The sequence below is a fragment of the Nerophis lumbriciformis genome, linkage group LG26, assembly GCF_033978685.3.
Source record: "Nerophis lumbriciformis linkage group LG26, RoL_Nlum_v2.1, whole genome shotgun sequence".
Lineage (NCBI taxonomy): Eukaryota > Metazoa > Chordata > Actinopteri > Syngnathiformes > Syngnathidae > Nerophis > Nerophis lumbriciformis.
The window spans coordinates 10,133,983-10,155,000 of record NC_084573.2 but is presented as its reverse complement, the minus strand read 5'-3'; the positions used below and the strand labels follow the sequence as shown (position 1 = coordinate 10,155,000).

The window sequence follows — 21,018 nt, the reverse complement described above, 5'->3', positions numbered from 1 at the left end:
CACCAGGGGTGTCTAACTCAAATACAGAGTGGGCCAAAATTTAAAACTGAACAAAGCCGCGGGCCAAGGTTGAACAAATTAACCTTTTAATAGGGACCCAAACAAGTTTTGTATTAAATATTGAACAAGCAAGGCTTATATGACTTTATAGTGCCATGCAAAATCGAGTTTCAAATAATAATAATAATAATAATAATAATAATAATTAAAAAATATCAATGGCATATCAAATAAAATTTAAATAAAAATTGAATGCCTCTTTTCTATTTGCAGCCTTCTGAGGTAAATATCAAAATAAACTTTTTCCACAGGCTAATAATAAATTTGAAAATAAAATAACAATGATGAATGAATCAAACATTCAAGCCTTGAAGTAGCAAGAGAAAGTGCATGAATAAAACGTTAATTATTGCTCAGTTGGCTACCCTGATTTGCTTTAACACTGAATATGGAACAAGCAACGCTTATGAAACTTAATAGTGCAAAATCAACTTTAAAAAAACAAACGAAAAAACATCAATGGTATCCATCCATCCATTTTCTACCGCTTGTCCCTTTTGGGGTCGCTGGAGCCTATCTCAACTGCATTCGGGCGGTAGGCGGGGTACACCCTGGACAAGTCGCCACCTCATCACAGACATCAATGGTATATTAAATAAAATTTAAATAAAAAATTGAATGCCTCTTTTCTATTTGCAGCCTTCTGAGGTAAATAGCAACATTAACTTTTTCCACAGGCTAATACATTTGAAAATAAAATAACAATGAATAAATCAACCATTCAGGACTTTTTACTGCTCAGTTTGCAACACACTGATCTAATCTGATGTGCCCAAGCCAGATACCTGCCATCTTTTCTTGGATGCTAGTACATTAATGTCGGGGCTCAGGTGGGCGGGGTTGGGGGTGCGGGGTTTGGTGGTAGCGGGGGGTGTATATTGTAGCTTCCTGGAAGAGTTAGTGCTGCAAAGGGTTCTGGGTATTTTTGCTGTTGTGTTTATGTTGTGTTATGGTGCGGATGTTCTCCCGAAATGTGTTTGTCATTCTTGTTTGGTGTGGGTTCACAGTGTGGCGCATATTTGTAACAATGTTAAAGTTTTTTATGCGGCCACCCTCAGTGTGAACTGTATGGCTGTTGATCAAGTATGCTTGCATTCACTTATGTGTGTGTAGAAGCCGCATATATCATGTGATGGGGGCCGGCACGCTGTTTGTATGGAGGAAAAGAAGACGTGACGACAGGTTGTAGAGGACGCTAAAGGCAGCCTTTAAGGCACGCCCCCAATATTCTTGTCCGGGTGGAAATCGGGAGAAATTCGGGAGAATGGTTGCCGAAAGGGGCACTGAAAATCGGGGGGGTTGGCAAGCATTGGCGTTGCTAGGCCTATTCTGAAGACCCCTAAATAATTTGGTGTTACATATATATATATATATATATATATATATATATATATATATATATATATATATATATATATATATATATATATATATATATATATATATATATATATATGTATGTGTGGGAAAAAAATCACAAGACTATTTCATCTCTACAGGCCTGTTTCATGAGGGGGGGTACCCTCAATCATCAGGAGATTTTAAAAAAAATCTCCTGATGATTGAGGGTACCCCCCCTCATGAAACAGGCCTGTAGAGATGAAATAGTCTTGTGATTTTTTTCCCACACATACATATATTGCGCTCTACTACGGTATCGAGCACTATTTTTTGGATAACCTTATTAAGATATATATATATATATATATATATGTTACAAATACATGCCGACATATTCATTATAAAGTGGCCCGAATATGAGTTTAAATAAATAATCATATAACCTGTCATTATTCACTCAGTTTCCCCTCACTTCATAGCGTAAGGTAGAGAGCCCCTTTAGTGCGTCAGTATCCAATCCATTCCACTTGTTCATATAGAAAATGCCGACATCACTCAAAATCCAGTCCGCATTTTCTCTGCGACCTTTCTTGCGGTCCTGCAGGTGTACGAAGCACATTAGCACACAGCACTGCAGAACAAGAACGTGAACGGATGCAAAATGGACATAAGAAACTTTTTCAAGAAAGTAAGTATTCATCACTGCTTGTATTAAAATGTATTAGCTCCACTTTACACCAGGTCTGTGTTTGACAAAAAGTTACATTCCCACTCTAAAACAATGCTGCTACTTAGTTAGCTAGTTAGCCTGAAATGCATCATGAAGGTCCTGGTTATTTATAAAGTTAAATGTGCACTCTTTTTTACCATTTGCTATCTTTGGGGTTACTTCCTTCTGGAGCATCAGCTGTGTTTCTCACTTTACACATGGAGGAGAACAGGAGCTGAGCTCATTCACGTATGACTATCATCAGTAGATAATAATAATAATCACTCCACAACCCCTATTGACCTGTAAGAGTCAGGGCAGAGGAGCACATAAAGTGAGAGGGGAGAGGCCTCTACTGGAAAGGTGAGCAGGAGAATAATGATACATATAAATATTAAAACTTTTTTTTTTTTTAATGGCTTATCGATAAGCCATTTGTTTTATTTCTGGGTGGATCATGTTGACTATTGGTCCTCCTAATTGTCAATCATTCTGGTGATGTTACCTTATTGCAGTGAATATATACATATATATATATATATATATATATATATATATGTATATATGTATATGTATGTGTATGAATGAAAGACTTAATATGTATTTATAGATATATATAAGAAAAACCCAGACACCATCTTTGTAGTCATTTTTCTCCTGCGTGGACTTCCGTCTTCCTTTACAATGAGTGAAGCTGCACGAAACCTTGTGTCTGCAATTGTAAATAATGTAGTTTTTAAGTTTTGTGTTTTTTGTAGAATCCATATAAAGTAATATACATTAGCCTATTGTTAAAATAATGAAAGAAACATCATTAAATATATTTGTTTTATTGTATTGTTACATTAATAGCTGTTGTATTGTTATAGGATGGCTTGTTAAACATTTCATAGGATTTTCAGAGGGAGGAAAAACCAAGACATTTAATATAAAATGTAAAATGAATAAATAAAATTTTTTTTAAAATGGTTAAAAGCCATCGTCCCGGAGAGCATTTAATTTTGTCCCGTTCTTTTTTTTTTACCGGCCCCGAGACGACGGGGCTATGTAAATCTCAAGCCCTGGAAGTTACATTTTATTGTTTGCATTATTTGTTTCAGCATTGAAATTTGAAGATGGTCCCTCAGCTCTTTGACAACTTTGGCTCTTTTTCAGATCAGCAGAAGGACTCTAAGTCTTTCTTATTTACAGTATATATAAACGTTTCTCATTTCTATTCAGACTTCCATATATATTTAATTTCCTTAACGGCTTGCCATAATATATATATATATATATATAAATATATTATATATAAGCCAAATTATCCCGATCCAGATATTACTTTAATTCAAGTAATTAAGTAATATTTCCAGGGCTTGAATTTACAACCAGTTTAGTCACATATGTGCCCAAAATGTAATCTGTGCAACTTCAAAATATTTGGGAACAAACAATTATTGTATTGTGAGCGAAAGTCGTGGCATTATCCTCTATGTTGTGAAGTAATAACATAGAGGCTAATGCCATGACTTTCATTGTGTTTTAGTGCATCTTGAAGGATCATGCAAGTAATTGTTTCTTGTTGATGCTGTAAACAAAATGTCACTGTGAAAACCCATGTTTGTTGTTGTACTGAACACAGATTGAAAATAAACCGACTGAAATAATAATAATAACAATGAATAATTTCTAAGTCTTTGTTAGCCGTTTGTGAAGTTTTGTGCTCGTGCGCTACGTTTGCTCGCATCCTGTGCATCTCCTGGGGGCTAAGCCCCCCCTGTCCTTAAAAGCTAGTGATGTCCCTGTATGTTGGTAGCATTTTGTTCCACCATAAGTCTCCAATTAGCTTTTTATATGAGCCGGAAAGAATGATATACCAGTGCCAGGATGGCCCGGTGGTTAAGACCCTTGATTAGGATTAAACAGTCCTGGGTTCAATACCAGACGGTTTGACAGTATTTTATTCCACTATTTTATAGTGTAGTTTACCCAGCAACAAGTCCCTGATTACCTTTCTATATGAGCCAGAAAAACATGTTCACAAGACCCAGGATAGCCCAATGGTTAAGATTCTTGACATGCAATAAACAGTCCTGAGTTCGATACCTGTCTGGTTGACAGTATATTGGTCCGCCTCTTGTGTATTTTACCCAGCAAAGAGTCCCTGATTAGATTTCTATACAAGCCGGATACAGTATTTCAAAAGATCCAGGATAGCACAGTGGGTAAGACTGTTGACTTGGAATGAAGGGTGCTGGGTTCAATCCCAGGTAGGTTGCTAGTGTTTTGTTCCACCTTAGGTCTCTGATTAGCTTTTTATATGAGCCGGAAAGAAAGGCTAACCAGTGCCAGGATGTCCCAGTGGTAAAGCTCTTGATTAGGATTAAACAGTCCTGGGTTCAATACCAGACGGTTTGACAGCATTTTATTCCACTATTTTATAGTGTAGTTTACCCAGCAACGAGTCCCTGATTACCTTTCTATATGAGCCAGAAAAACATCTTACAAGACCCAGGATGGCCCAGTGGTTAAGATTCTAAACATGCAATAAACAGTCCTGAGTTCGATACCTGTCTGGTTGACAGTATTTTGGTCCACCTCTTGTGTATTTTACCCAGCAAAGAGTCCCTGATTAGATTTCTATACAAGCCGGATAGAAGACTTTTACAAGGCCCAGAATAGCACAGTGGGTAAGACTGTTGACTTGGAATGAATGGTGCTGGTTTCAATCCCAGGTAAATTGCTAGTATTTTGTTCCACCTTAGCATTGACTTCATTTTTTAACTTTATTTTATTCAAGCAACGAGCACATAACATTACTCAATTTATGTCGTTTTGACGACATTCAGCCAAATTAATGATTACTTGTCTGGGGTTTGAACCAAGTACCCCTGTATTGGGAGCCCACAGTGTTGACCATAGAGCTATTCTGGGTCCCATCATAACCTGATTTTCGCTCATATACAAATGCAATCAGTGGACTATGATAGAAATGAAACAAAAACATACATTTTCCTAGTCATGGATTTGAACCTCATACGACTGACTGAGAGGTAGCAGTCTTAGCCACCATGCTATGCAGGGTCTTGGTAAAACTTCATTTTTCTTCATATACAAATGCAATCAGTGAACTATTCTGGGAGTAAGACAAAACAACTAAACTTTCAAAGTAAAAGATTTGAACCCACCTCTACTAACTGAGATGCAGCAGTCTTAACCACTATGCTATCATGGGTCTTGCTGAGTTGGGATTCTGGGGAGCCCACAGTGTTGACTATTAAACTATCCAGAATCTTGTTGATTCATGATTTTTGTTTATTTACAAATGCAATCAGTGATATATGATAGAGGTAAAACAAATTCCTCAACTTTAAAAGTCAAGGATTTGAACTCAGTACTAGGGACTCAGAGGCAGCAGTCTTAACCACTGTTCTATCCTGGGTTTTCTTCACTGATGTAATGGTGAACTAGTAAACTAGTAACCTACGATTGAGGTGATACAAAAACATAGAACCAGCTATTTTTCACCGGGAGAAGAGGTGACATCCCTGCAGCAAACATCTGCTGAACACGTCATTCTCGATGTACGTGGTGCCAGGATGGCCCAGTGGTTAAGACTGTTAATTAGGATTAAACAGTCCTGGGTTCTATACCAGACGTTTTGACAGTATTTTATTCCACTATTTTATAGTGTAGTTTGCCCAGCAACATGTCCCTGATTACCTTTCTATATGAGGCAGAAAAACATCTTCACAAGACCCAGGATGGCCCAGTGGTTAAGATTCTTGACATGCAATAAACAGTCTTGAGTTTGATACCTGTCTGGTTGACAGTATTTTGGTCCACCTCTTGTGTATTTTACCCAGCAAAGAGTCCCTGGTTAGCTTTCTATACAAGCCGGATAGAAGACGTTTACAAGGCCCAGAATAGCACAGTGGGTAAGACTGTTGACTTGGAATGAATGGTGCTGGTTTCAATCCCAGGTAAGTTGCTAGTATTTTGTTCCACCTTAGGTCTCTGATTAGCTTTTTATATGAGCCGGAAAGAATGGCGTGCCAGTGCCAGGATGGCCCAGTGGTTAAGACTCTTGATTAGGATTAAACAGTCCTGGGTTCAATACCAGACGGTTTGACAGCATTTTATTCCACTATTTTATAGTGTAGTTTACCCAGCAACAAGTCCCTGATTACCTTTCTATATGAGTCAGAAAAACATCTTCACAAGACCCAGGATGGCCCAGTAGTTAAGATTCTTGACATGCAATAAACAGTCCTGAGTTCTATACCTGTCTGGTTGGGAGTATTTTGGTCCACCTCTTGTGTATTTTACCCAGCAAAGAGTCCCTGATTAGCTTTCTATACAAGCCGGATAGAGGTTTTTACAAGTCCCAGAATAGCACAGTGGGTAAGACTGTTCCCTTGGAATGAAAGGTGCTGGGTTCAATCCCAGGTAAGTTGCTAGTATTTTGTTCCAAGTCTTTGATTAGCTTTTTATATGAGCCGGAAAATCAGCAAAGAGTCCCTGATTTTTATATGAGCCGGAAAAAGTAGCTTACCAGTGCCAAGATGGCCCAGTGTTTAAGACTCTTGATTAGGATTAAACAGTCCTGGGTTCAATATCAGTCGGGTTGACAGCATTTTATTCCACTATTTTATAGTGTAGTTTACCCAGCAACGAGTCCCTGATTACCTTTCTTAATGAGCCAGAAAAACATCCTCACAAGACCCAGGATGGCCCAGTGGTTAAGATTCTTGACATGCAATAAACAGTCCTGAGTTCAATACCTGTCTGGTTGACAGTATTTTGGTCCACCTCTTTTGTATTTTACCCAGCAAAGAGTCCCTGATTAGCTTTCTATAAAAGCCGGATAGAGGATTTTACAAGGCCCAGAATAGCACAGTGGGTAAGACTGTTGACTTGGCATGAATGGTGTTGGATTCAATCCCAGGTAAGTAGCTAGTATTTTGTTCCACTTTAGGTCTCTGATTAGCTTTTTATATGAGCCGGAAAAAATGGCTTACCAGTGCCAGGATGGCCCAGTGGTTAAGACTTTTGATTAGGATTAAACAGTCCTGGGTTCAATACAAGACGGTTTGACAGCATTTTATTCCACTATTTTATGGTGTAGTTTACCCAGCAACAAGTCCCTGATTACCTTTCTATATGAGTCAGAAAAACTTCTTCACAAGACCCAGGATGGCCCAGTGGTTAAGATTCTTGACATGCAATAAACAGTCCTGAGTTCGATACCTGTCTGGTTGACAGTATTTTGGTCCACCTCTTGTGTATTTTACCCAGCAAAGAGTCCCTGATTAGATTTCTATACAAGCCGGATACAGGATTTCAAAAGATCCAGGATAGCACAGTGGGTAAGACTGTTGAATTGGAATGAAGGGTGCTGTGTTCAATCCCAGGTAAGTTGCTAGTATTTTGTTCCACCTTAAGTCTTTGACTAGCTTTTTATATGAGCCGGAAAAAGAAGCTTACCAGTGCCAGGATGGCCCAGTGTTTAAGACTCTTGATTAGGATTAAACATTCCTGGGTTCAATATCAGTCGGGTTGACAGTATTTTATTCCACTGGTTTATAGTATAGTTTACCCAGCAACGAGTCTCTGATTACCTTTCTTAATGAGCCAGAAAAACATCTTCACAAGACCCAGGATGGCCCAGTGGTTAAGATTCTTGACATGCAATAAACAGTCCTGAGTTCGATACCTGTCTGGTTGACAGTATTTTGGTCCACCTCTTGTGTATTTTACCCAGCAAAGAGTCTCTGATTAGATTTCTATACAAGCCGGATAGAGGTTTTTTACAAGGCCCAGAATAGCACAGTGGGTAAGACTGTTGACTTGGAATGAATGGTGCTGGTTTCAATCCCAGGTAAGTTGCTAGTATTTTGTTCCACCTTAGGTCTCTGATTAGCTTTGTATATGAGCCGGAAAGAACGGCTTACCAGTGCCAGGATGGCCCAGTGGTTAAGACTCTTGAAAATGATTAAACAGTCCTGGGTTCAATACCAGTCGGGTTGACAGTATTTTATTCCACTGGTTTATAGTGAAGTTTACCCAGCAAAAAGTCTCTGATTAGCTTTCTATACAAGCCGGATACAAGACTTCTCAAGACCCGGCATAGCACAGTGGGTAAGGCTGTTGACTTGGAATAAAGGGTGCTGGGTTCAAATCCAGTAAATTGACTTGTATCTTCTGAAGCTTTGATTGGAAGTGTTGGATGATATATTTCACCTCCATGTGTAATGAAAACATAATAATTAACTTATTTAATTATTTTTTTAACTGTTCCAATTAACTTTTTTTTTAATCGTACCCAGGAGAGCTCATTGGTCAACGCTCTCTATTATTATGTTTTACTCCTAGTCCCCCCACCTCAGGAATTACACTCACACGCTCACTCGCACATACTCATACACACACACACTCTCTCTCTCACACACACACACACACAGGTAACCCCTGAGGTGTATTCATTGACTATCTGACAATTATTATTATCTTTAGCATTGACTTCATTTTTTAACTTTATTTTATTTAAGCAACGAGCACATAACATTACTCAATTTATGTCGTTTTGACGACATTCAGCCAAATTAATGATTACTTGTCTGGGGTTTGAACCAAGTACCCCTGTATTGGGAGACCACAGTGTTGACCATTGAGCTATTCTGGGTCCCATCATAACCTGATTTTCGCTCATATACAAATGCAATCAGTGGACTATGATAGAAATTAAACAAAAACATACATTTTCCTAGTCATGGATTTGAACCTCATACAACTGACTGAGAGGTAGCAGTCTTAGCCACCATGCTATGCAGGTTCTTGGTATAACTTCATTTTTGCTCATATACAAATGCAATCAGTGGACTATGATAGAAATGAAACAAAAACATACATTTTCCTAGTCATGGATTTGAACCTCATACAACTGACTTGAGAGGTAGCAGTCTTAGCCACCATGCTATGCAGAGTCTTGGTATAGCTTCATTTTTGTTCATATACAAATGCAATCAGTGAACTATTCTAGAGGTAAAACAAAACAACTAAACTTTCAAAGTAAGAGATTTGAAGCCACCACTAATAACTGAGATGCAGCAGTCTTAACCACAAAGTTATCATAGGTCTTGCTGAGTTGGGATTCTGGAGAGCCCACAGTGTTGACTATTAAACTATACAGAATCTTGTTGATTCATGATTTTTGTTTATTTACAAATGCAATCAGTGATATATGATAGAGGTAAAACAAATTCCTCAACTTTAAAAGTCAAGGATTTGAACTCAGTACTACAGACTCAGAGATAGCTGTCTTAACCACTGTTCTATCCTGGGTTTTCTTCACTAAAGTAATGGTGAACTAGTAAACTAGTAACCTACGATTGAGGCAATACAAAAACATAGAACCAACTATTTTTTGCCGTGAGAAGAGGTGACATCCCTGCAGCAAACATCTGCTGAGTGCATCATTCTCGACGTGGGTGGTGCTTCACTTCAGTGTTCAGGTTTGCAGTTAAGTTGCAGTGATAACATAACATTTATAGTAGTTTGTTACTGTGACTGATTTAGTAAGTAAGATGACATAAATGTTCCCGCTCTAAATACACCATCATTGTAGTCATTTTTCTCCTACGTGGACTTCCGTCTTCCTTTACAATGAGTGAAGCTGCACGAAACCTTGTGTCTGCAATTGTAAATAATGTAGTTTTTATGAAGTTTTGTGTTTCTTGAAGAATCTATATAAAGTAATATACATTAGCCTATTGTTAAAATAATGGAAAAAGCATCATTAAATATATTTGTTGTATTGTATTATTACATTAATAGCTGTTGTATTATTATAGGATGGCTTGTTAAACATCTCATAGGATTTTCAGAGGGAGGAAAAACCAAGACATTTAATATAAAATGTAAAATGAATAAATACATAAAAAGAAAAAGAATAAAAATGGTTAAAAGCCATCGTCCCGGGGAGCATTTCATTTCGTCCCGTGCATTTTTTTTTACCGACGACGGTACGACGGGACTACATTAATCTCAAACCCTGGAAGTTACATTTTATTGTTTGCATTATTTGTTTCAGCATTGCACTTTGAAGATGGTCCCTCAGCTCTTTGACAGCTTTGGCTCTTTTTCAGATCAGCGGACGGACTCTAAGTCTTTCTTATTTACAGTATATATAAACGTTTCTCATTTCTATTCAAACTTCCATATATATTTAATTTCCTTAACGGCTTACCATAATATATATATATATATATATATATATATATATATATATATATATATATATATATATATATATATATATATATATATATATATATAAATATATTATATATAAGCCAAATCATCCCGATCCAGATATTACTTTAATTCAAGTAATTAAGTAATATTTCAGGGCTTGAATTTACAACCAGTTTAGTCACATATGTGCCCAAAATGTAATCTGTGCAACTTCAAAATATTTGGGAACAAACAATTATTGTATTGTGAGCGAAAGTCGTGGCATTATCCTCTATGTTGTGAATGAATAACATAGAGGCTAATGCCATGACTTTCATTGTGTTTCAGTGTATCTTGAAGGATCATGCAAGTAATTGTTTCTTGTTGATGCTGTAAACAAAATGTCACTGTGCAAACCCATGTGTGTTGTTGTACTGAACACAGATTGAAAATAAACCGACTGAAATAATAATAATAACAATGAATAATTTCTAAGTCTTTGTTAGCCGTTTGTGAAGTTTTGTGCTTGTGCGCTACGTTTGCTCGCATCCTGTGCATCTCCTGGGGGCTAAGCCCCCCCTGTCCTTAAAAGCTAGTGACGCCCCTGTTGGCAAGTATGAGTATTAGCAGTGAATGCGGTGTTACAGCGGCACTGCCGCTGTATAATACCGACGGGCCAGCTCTAATGTTAATTTGATATTGCCTCAAGGGCCAAATGAAATTACACGGCGGGCCATATTTGGCCCGCGGGCCAGAGTTTGACACCCATGCCCTACACGGTGGAAAACTACATAGTCAAAACCATTGAGAACTACAATTACCAGAATGCCAAGGGAAAATGGCCGCCAGATTACTGATTGAAGGCACCTGAAAAGGAATGGAGGTTCGGTCAGACTCATTCACCAAACAAGCTGCATGCAAGGAAGAACAGCAAGCAGCCACAACCCCAATATCTACTCTACAAGTTTCTCCAAGCACACCAATGGTCGGTGAATATGCTTGTTCGTTTGATGGCGATCGAAATACTTACTTAGATATGCTTAACTTGTACCTGCAAGCTTCTTACTTTGCTTACTCAACTATCTTCATTTGTTTGTTTGAACTAGTGATGGGTTGATGAGGCGTCATGAGGCGTTTCAACACATTGCAAAACTGTATTGATACTGTGTCACTAAATACTGACATCTGCTGGACATTAAAAATCCCTACAGGCAACCTATGGACCGACCTTCAAGTACCCCTGGGGGTACTTAAAATATTCTAAAAATAGCAACAATTCAAAAATCATTTATAAATATATTTATTGAATAATACTTAAACAAAATATGAATGTAAGTTCATAAACTCAGTGAAGCACAAGCTCAGGTTTGTCACTAAAATGTCTGTCAAAAAGAACTGTGAAAAGAAATGCAACAATGCAATATTCAGTGTTGACAGCTAGATTGTTTGTGGACATGTTCCATAAATATAGATGTTAAAGATTTTTTTTTTTGTGAAGAAATGTTTAGAATTAAGTTCATGAATCTAGATGGAGCTCTAATACAATCCCCAAAGAGGGCACTTTAAGTTGATGATTACTTCTATGTGTAGAAATCTTTATTTATAATTGAATCACTTGTTTATTTTTCAACAAGTTTTTAGTTATTTTTATATCTTTTTTTCCAAATAGTTCAAGAAAGACCACTACAAATGAGCAATATTTTGCACTGTTATACAATTTAATAAATCAGAAACTGATGACATAGTGCTGTATTTTACTTCTTTATCTTTTTTTTTTTCAACCAAAAATGCTTTGCTCTGATTAGGGGGTACTTGAATTTAAAAAAAATTCACAGAGGGTACATTGCTGAAAAAAGGTTGAGAACCACTGACCTAGTATATACAATAATATAAACCAAGTCATTGTATTTCATTTAGGATTATTTCATAACTTCATTTAAATAAAAATATATTTTTTGTCTTTTTTAGATACAGTCAATAAATAATGTGAACATGGATCATAACATGGAAATCTAAGAGAACGTGTTGTGAATGAGGATGCTTGTGGACCTGGAAATTATTTTTTATTTATTTTTTACACATTTTTATTATAAAAAAAAAAACAGTTTTTCCAACGTATTCAATTTTAGACGCTTTCTCTTCTTAGTTATTATTTCTCCGGCTGTAGAAAAGACCTGCTCACAGGGCACAGAGGAGGCGTCAGTGCGACACAGTTCGCGTATCGGTCACGTGACCAAAACAGCTCATCATCGGTCACGTGACTTTCTAAAAGCGATACGCGCACCGACACAGGGTTTCGCTCTATGAACTCGACGCATGCGCCGATGCATCGGTGTTGCCGGACCCATCACTAATTGACTGCATACAGTGTTTGACCACTTAAAAGCAAGTTGTTTAAAGTTTAAACGTAAATGGGTTAAGCTTAAGTTAAAATGGCAAGTGGTTAAAGTTAAAAGGGTGTAAAGGTAAAAGTACAAAAGATTAATGCAAAATTAAAGGATGAATTCATGTTTGTTTAACTCTTGCTAAAAGTTAAGCTTGAATTTAGAATGTTACAAGTTTAAAAGACTTCGAGAAAGGAGACGATCAACAAGCTTGTAGCCTTTCTTGCAGTTTCTTTATTCCCTTTAATTACTCTAATTGTTGAATGGATTTAGTTCAGTTCATTTAACCTGCTTGTTCCACGGGACGGCGTGGCGAAGTTGGTAGAGTGGCCGTGCCAGCAATCGGAGGGTTGCTGGTTACTGGGGTTCAATCCCCACCTTCTACCATCCTAGTCACGTCCATTGTGTCGTTGGGCAAGACACTTTACCCCTTTCTCCTGATGGCTGCTGGTTAGCGCCTTGCATGGCAGCTCCCGCCATCAGTGTGTGAATGGGTAAATGTGGAAATACTGTCAAAGCGCTTTGAGTACCTTGAAGGTATAAAAGCACTATACAAGTATAACCCATTTATTTATTTATTTATTGATTTAAGTTAATTCTTTAATTCATTTAAAATGGTTAATTAATTTGCTAGTTCATTTACCGGTACATGCATTTAATATAAAATGTCTATACTTATTTTGACAAGCAATGTGTTTGTTTAAATCATTATTTAAAAGTAGAAAGTTTAAAACATTCAGAGGTTTAAAAGCATTTGTAAAACATTGTTTGATAATACCTGTTTAATTACATTGTTAGCATCTCTGTTTTGAAGGTTTTACAACCTGATGATTAATTGAAGATCAACTAAAATGAAACCAACAATGCTTCAAGTTGGAAAATAAAAAGTTGATCAATTGGAACTCATGAGTTGTCCGTGGGTCCTTTTTGGAGTAGAAGAGTGGAACTTAACACACAGTGAATCCTTAAAGTATTTCTACTGGACTCAATTCAGGAGCTTTTAAGTTTATTTTAATAAAATATAAATAATATATCATTAATAATAAATAATAGTACCAATAATAAATACAATTAGAAAACTGCAGTCTTCTGCCTACTTTGTTGCAATTGGAAACATATGATCAAGCAACTTTAATCACTATATTGCAGTGTAAAGACAATTATTTGTTGTAATATCTTCAGTCAACCAAAATAATGCCACTGTACAATGTTTGACCATCAAATCTCTATTTCAGTCACTACATTCTTTTCAAATGAAAAATAATGTGATATTAAGTGCAGAAGTTGAGCTGTGATTACTAGCTACTGTACGTACTGTACCTACCATGACAGACATGCAGGGAGTTTAGTCCTTTGCCACAGAGAACTTGAAGCCGTGGTCACCGAGGCGACGGATGAGAGAGGTCTTGTAAAAGGCGCCTCCTGGCGTGTAGACGCCGCCCCTGTCCCAAGGAGAGAAGGTGAGGAGAGGAAAGAGGGAGGAGAAGACGTGTGGAAGTTCACCTCCTGGGGAGAGAGTGTCTTTCTCTCAGCAGAGTCACGGCTGCTTGCACCACGGCTATCGCCGTGGCAACGTAACCGGGCTCTGCAAACACAAAACAAACTTCTGAAACCACCATAACTTCACGTGCTTAATTAATAATATACCTTTTTATTTTATTCATTAAAAAATATTCATCAAAATTATATGAAAAAAAAAAAAGAAAGATAAAGTACGGTACATGCATTTACTGCAGGTTGCCATGGTAACACACCTGGATCATGAGTGTTGCCAACTTAGCGAGTATTTAGCAAGTAGTGAGAGATACTACACTAGATCAATAGAACCACCGGCGGCAAATCTAGTGTCGACTTTTGTCGACTCTGACATGAGAAGATGTGTCGCTCTTAACGAGCAGCGGGTGCAGCTGTAGGCTCCTCCCCCATTCAATACACTCGTGTGACACTAAACCACAAGAGGAAGATGTTTTTTTTTATAGTTAACATATTTATCATCTTTTTTTAGGGGTTTTAATCAGATTAATATTTGGATTTGATTAATCACAGTAAGTTATTTGCGCGCACACTTTAATCTTCAATTCTCCATTTCTACATGATGAATGTGATATGTTCTTATATTTGCTTTGTGTTTAAAGTAATGATTGTAAATCAGATTAATAATATTTGATTTTGGATTAATCGCGCTTAATTACAGGAAATTATTTGCGCACAGTTTAATTTTCAAATCTGCATTTATGTTTGTCATTTTTTCTCTTATTTGCTTTTCAATGTTTTTTAGTGATGTTTTAATCAGATTAATAACATTTGATTTTGGATTTATCACAATTAATCACAGTAAACTTTTTGCACACACTTTAATCTTCAAATCTGCATTTATATATGATGACTGTCATATTTTCTTGTATTTACTTTTAATGTTTTTAGTCATGTTTTAATCAGATTATTTGATTTTGGATTAATCACGGTAAATTTTTTGCACACACTAATCTTCAAATCTGCATTTATGATAGTCATATTTTCTTATTTGCTTTTCATGTTTTTTTAGTAATGTTTGAAATGAAATGAATACAATTTGGATTAATTGTGATTAATCACACATACTTTAATTTTCAAATCTGCATTTATATATGATGAAATGCCATATTTCCTTGTATTTGCTTTACATGTTCATTTAGTAATGATTTAAATCAGAAATACATTTAAATTTGGATTAATTGTGATTAATCACACATACTTACATTTTCAAATTTGCATTTATGCATGATGAAATATTTTATTGTATTAGTTTTTTTCTAGTTTTATTAGGTGATGATTTTAATCAGATTAATTACATTTTATTTTGATTAATCACGATTAATCACAGTAAGTTATTTGTGCACGCACTTTAATCTTCAAATCTGCATTTATACATGACAAATGTGATATGTTCTTGTGTTTGTTTGTTTTTTAAGTAATGATTTAAATCAGATGAATTACATTTAAATTTGGATTAATTGTGATTAATCACAAATACTTTAATTTTCAAATCTGCATTTATACATGATGAAATATATTTTATTTGTTTTTTCTACTTTTTTAAGTGATGATTTTTATCAGATTAATAACATTTGATGTTGGATTAATCACGATTAATCACAGAAAGTTATTTGTGCACGCACTTTAATCTTCAAATCTGCATTTATATATGATGAATGTCATATGTTCTTGTATTTGCTTTACATGTTTATGTAGTAATGCTTTAAATCAGATGAATTACATTTAAATTTGGATTGTGATTAATCACAAATTTTTAAATCTGCATTTATACATTATGAAATATATTTTCTTGTACTTGTTTTTCATGATGATTTTAATCAAATTAATAAATTTGAATTTGGATTCATTGCGAATAATCACAGTAAATTATTTGCGCACATACTTTAATCTTCTAATCATCTATATAGGTAGGATGAATGTGAATTATTTCTTGTATTTGCTTTTTATGTTTTTTTAGTGGTGATTTTAATCAGAATAATATCTGAATCGTGATTAATAACAGTTGCGCATGTACCTTAATCTACATCCATACATGATGAATCTGATATTTTCTTGCGCTTATCACATGTTAATGACCTAATTAGCTTTTTTATGACTAACTTTGAGCAAATGCGTCATGGCCAATTATGCAAATTTGACGATTATGACAGCACAGGTTGCAGTTACAGGCTGTGAGAAACCCTGATTCTTCACCCTGAACTGGGAATTCAGGTATGGGTTCATATCAGTATCGGTTTTTCTGCCGATACTGACAAGAATGGGTCGCTTACCGGTTTGAAGGTTTCCCAAAGTAGGTAAGAAGTGACTGTTTTAAAACCACTAAATATTTTCCATCATACATCCGTACGGTTTAAACGAAAGTGAAAGTAAAATCTTTCCGGCGGCTCTGCAGGAGGATGCTTTGTGCGCCACAGAACCTTCCCTCCTTATCGGTAAAAGAGCTTCAGCCTCCTCGTACAATATCTGCTAAATTCCCATATTTGTACATGTGCAAAAAACTGAACCTGCATGATTTGTTTCCTGCCTACCTGCTCCCAGCACCTGCGTGCAGATCTTGGCATTAGGTGGTCCCTGTGAAGGATTCGTACCCACGGAGTATCCCTCGGCGAAAAATGTGATGCTGAAGCAGGTGTCTTCAATCTGTCAGGTGAGATGGAGATGAAATTTAGCTAAAAAGCTAGCTTCAAAAGTTGAAAACATAATGACATTGGCAGAGGTGGGTAGCAATGCACTACATTTACTCCGTTACATCTACTTCAGTAACTTTTGGGATAAATTGTACTTCTAAGGGTAGTTTTAATGCAACATACTTTTACTTGAGTATATTTATAGAGAAGAAACGCTACGTTTACTCCACTCCATTTATCTACATTCAGCTCACTACTCACTACTGATTTGTATCGATCTGTTAATGCACGCTTTGTTTGTTTTGGTTTGTCAGACAGACCTTCAAAGTAGGGTCTATCGCATGCCTGCGTTTCACCAATCAAGTGCAGTCACTGGTGACGTTTGACTCCGTTTCACCAATCAAATGCAGTCACTGGTGACGTTTGACTCCGTTTCACCAATCAAACAGAGCCAGGCGGTCACATGATTAACTGCACACAGTTTCAGCGGCAACCAACAGCAGCAAATCAGCACAACACAATGGCAGAGACAACAACGGACGCTTCAAACACCCCTGGCCTCACATAAAATCGATGTTCACGCTTCAGACAACCAAAAAAAAAAAAAAACAGTTTTGTAATGCGTTGTCATATGTGTCTCCCCAAACAAGTGGACATTTCAGCTTACATAAACTCAACGTCAAATTTGAGAAAGCACATTGCGGTAATGTTAGTAGATATTAATAATAGTAATATTCCGAACTCAACTTTCCATTTCTATGCTGATGATACTGTCATATACTGCACAGCACCCACTCTTGCTGAGGCAATGGAACGCATTCAGAAGGAGCAAGGAGGAAAAAGCACAAAGCATAAAGATGTAAGTTACCAGAACTCATAGTTTAAAGTGTAATAGAACACATGTGGGCATTGCTGATTAATGTGGGTGAATCCACCTGTTTTAAGATCAATATAATGTCTACACTTCCTGCGATGAAGTGGCGACTTGTCCAGGGTGTACACCGCCTTCCGCCCGAATGCAGCTGAGATAGGCTCCAGCACCTCCTGCGACCCCAAAAGGGACAAGCGGTAGAAAATGGATGGATGGATAATGCAACATAATATAGTTTTCTTTACGTGGATATGTGATAATTGTAGTTGATTTGTTGTGTTTGTATGTTCATTTAACACACATAATGAAAATGGATGTATCAGAAGTAGCTAAGAGCTAACTTTCATCTTTACATCTTTAATAGGCTCAATACAGCTGCAATGGCATTTTTGACCGAGTACGCTGCTGTAATGAAGCCTGTTGCTATGGCCCTGAACATCCATCCATCCATTTTCTACCGCTTATTCCCTTTGGGGTCGCGGGGGGCGCTGGAGCCTATCTCAGCTACAATCGGGCGGAAGGCGGGGTACACCCTGGACAAGTCGCCACCTCATCGCAGGGCCAACACAGATAGACAGACAACATTCACACTCACATTCACACACTAGGGCCAATTTAGAGTTGTCAATCAACCTATCCCCAGGTGCATGTCTTTGGAGGTGGGAGGAAGCCGGAGTACCCGGAGGGAACCCACGCAGTCACGGGGAGAACATGCAAACTCCACACAGAAACATCCCGAGCCCGGGATTGAACCCAAGACTACTCAGGACCTTCGTATTGTGAGGCAGGTGCACTAACCCCTCTTCCACCGTGCTGCCGCCCTGAACATCCTCCAAGGGCAATCATCATTGCATATGGGCTTCCCACTGCCAACACTTTGCCAGTTGCAGGACAAGCTGAAGAAGTTGGAGTCATCTTGCAAATTGGAGTAATCATTGATGTCCTGCAGGAGGGGATCCAGAAACGTTTTGGAGAGATGATGAAACAACCTGAGCTGATTGCAGCAGCTGGACCACTGATGAGAGCATCTTAAATGATGGTAAATATACTTATGCACATGTACAAATTTTCCAAATGAAGATGTGTGTATATCAATCCATGTTAGGGATGTCCCGATCCGATATTTGGATCGGATCGGCCGCCGATATTTGCCAAAAAATGCATATCGGCAAGGCATGGGAAAATGCCGATCCAGATCCAGTTTAAAAAAACTCTGGTCCGTGTTTTCCAACACACCTATTTAAATAATACATTCCACTTTTCTGCTGTTCCGTAATTTCCGTTCCGCATTTTCCAGCACACCTTCAACACATCCACAGGTCTGTGGAATCTCACGCAGTTGCTTTTAGCTGCTGGCATTACACGACAGGCTCTTCTCACTCTTTCCTGTGTCTCCCTCTCACAGACAGCAAGCGCACCTTCTTACACACGTCACATACTGTCACGTCATACGTCACATACATATACGTCCTCCCCGAGCAGAGAGGTAGCAGCATGGCTAACGTTAGCTGTGATGCTAGCGCAGCCGCTAAGGTGCGCGCCTGCTCAAACGTCCTCTGCGCACGGCAAATCTATGCCACGCACAAAATCAAATAAAAAAATAAGCGCATAACAATTTTCGACACACGGACACGACAGAGAAAACAGTTTTCGTCATCATTGTTCAAATATTGTGACGTCTGTCGAGACGCTTATCTCCATTCGGTGCCACACGCCCACACCATCAAAATGCAGAGGCAAAAATTTCCACATCAACACCGTCTGAAAAAATTAGTGATCTATTTAGTTGTGATTTCCTTCTCTGCATGAAAGTTTAAAAGTAGCATATATTAATGCAGTATGAAGAAGAATGTTTTAATGTAGACATGCAAGCCTTGAAAGAAAATTTTGAAAATCAAGACTACATTTCCTGCAAATGGATGCATTTCTACCCTATATTTTAACTTTAGATTTATTCTCATATCAAACTCTTTTGGCTGTCTTTTTGACACTTACATCCGGCGCCCCCCTCCACACCCTGGATTATAAATAATGTAAATAATTCAATGTGATTATCTTGTGTGATGACTGTATTATGATGATAGTATATATCTGATAGTATATATCTGTATCATGAATCAATTTAAGTGGACCCCGACTTAAACAAGTTGAAAAACTTATTGGGGTGTTACCATTTAGTGGTCAATTGTACGGAATATGTACTTCACTGTGCAACCTACTAATAAAAGTCTCAATCAATCAATCAAAACACATAGAATCATCATACTGCTGTGATTATATGCATCAAGTGTTCATTCAAGGCGAAGGCAAAATATTGAGATATATATCTTGTATCACAATATGGCCTTAAAATATCGCAATATTAAAAAAGGCCATATCGCCCAGCCCTAGTTCAATGATGCCATTTCTGTTTGTCATGTATAATTTTGTCTATTTTGTGTTTATCCTTGAATAAACAGGTCAGTTTCTTGTTATCAACCATTGTGTATTATTCAAACTCCCCTAATTCAGCTGGCTAGTTGTTATCAAGAGTACTAAAACCCTTTTCAACATGATTCTGACAACTAAGTAGGCTAAATAACTTTAAACTTTAATACATGCTCGGATAGGCCGGTATCGGTCAGTATCGGTATCGGATCGGAAGTGCAAAAACAATATCGGTATCGGATCGGAAGTGCAAAAACCTGGATTGGGACATCCCTAATCCATGTAATATTATTTTTATGTAAGTTCATATTGAATCAGTGACAAATTATAGGCTAACAAGAGTTAGCACATCAAAAACCAGCAGCTTGGAAGGCTATACAGTAGAAAGGAAAAATATATATTCAGACCTAATTCTTTTGAAATCACTTTCTCTTGCCACAGGCCTCGACGACATCAAAAACCACCTGGACACTGACTTGGAGATGGATGATGCTCCCACAAACAGTACTCACTCTGATGAAGATGACTTCTTTGCATCGCTGAGTACAGGACAATCAAAAACAGGAGAGCTGAGAGGTACCTTTCATGTCAATCCACTGCAGGTATGGATCTCATGCATTCCTTTCCTCAAATCAAGAGCCTGTCACTGAAAATCAACACAGGCCTCCCAGTATCTGCAGCCTGTGAGAGACTTTTTAGTCACGCAGGACTCCTGTTCACGGCTAAAAGGTCATAGCTTCACAGTGTGAACCTTGAGAGCCAGTTGTTGTTCAAACTGAATAGTCACTTAACTGAGTGAACATGCAAAACTTTACATGTACACACTCACACATGCACACACACACC

The 21,018-nt window shown here is 37.4% G+C and overlaps 1 protein-coding gene across 1 annotated transcript in view; it reads right to left on the bottom strand.

Moving 5' to 3' along the window:
* Positions 1 to 13,315: 13,315 nt before the first annotated feature.
* Positions 13,316 to 21,018, bottom strand: part of sccpdhb (saccharopine dehydrogenase b) — a 31,500-nt gene continuing 23,797 nt past the window's right edge. The window contains exons 10-12 of the mRNA XM_061987412.2: positions 16,776 to 16,887; positions 14,215 to 14,296; positions 13,316 to 14,153 (exon numbers count right to left, since the gene is read on the bottom strand). Of these exons, the coding sequence (XP_061843396.2) occupies positions 14,057 to 14,153; positions 14,215 to 14,296; positions 16,776 to 16,887 (291 nt within the window). The 3' untranslated portion in view covers positions 13,316 to 14,056. The remainder of the gene's footprint in view (positions 14,154 to 14,214; positions 14,297 to 16,775; positions 16,888 to 21,018) is intronic.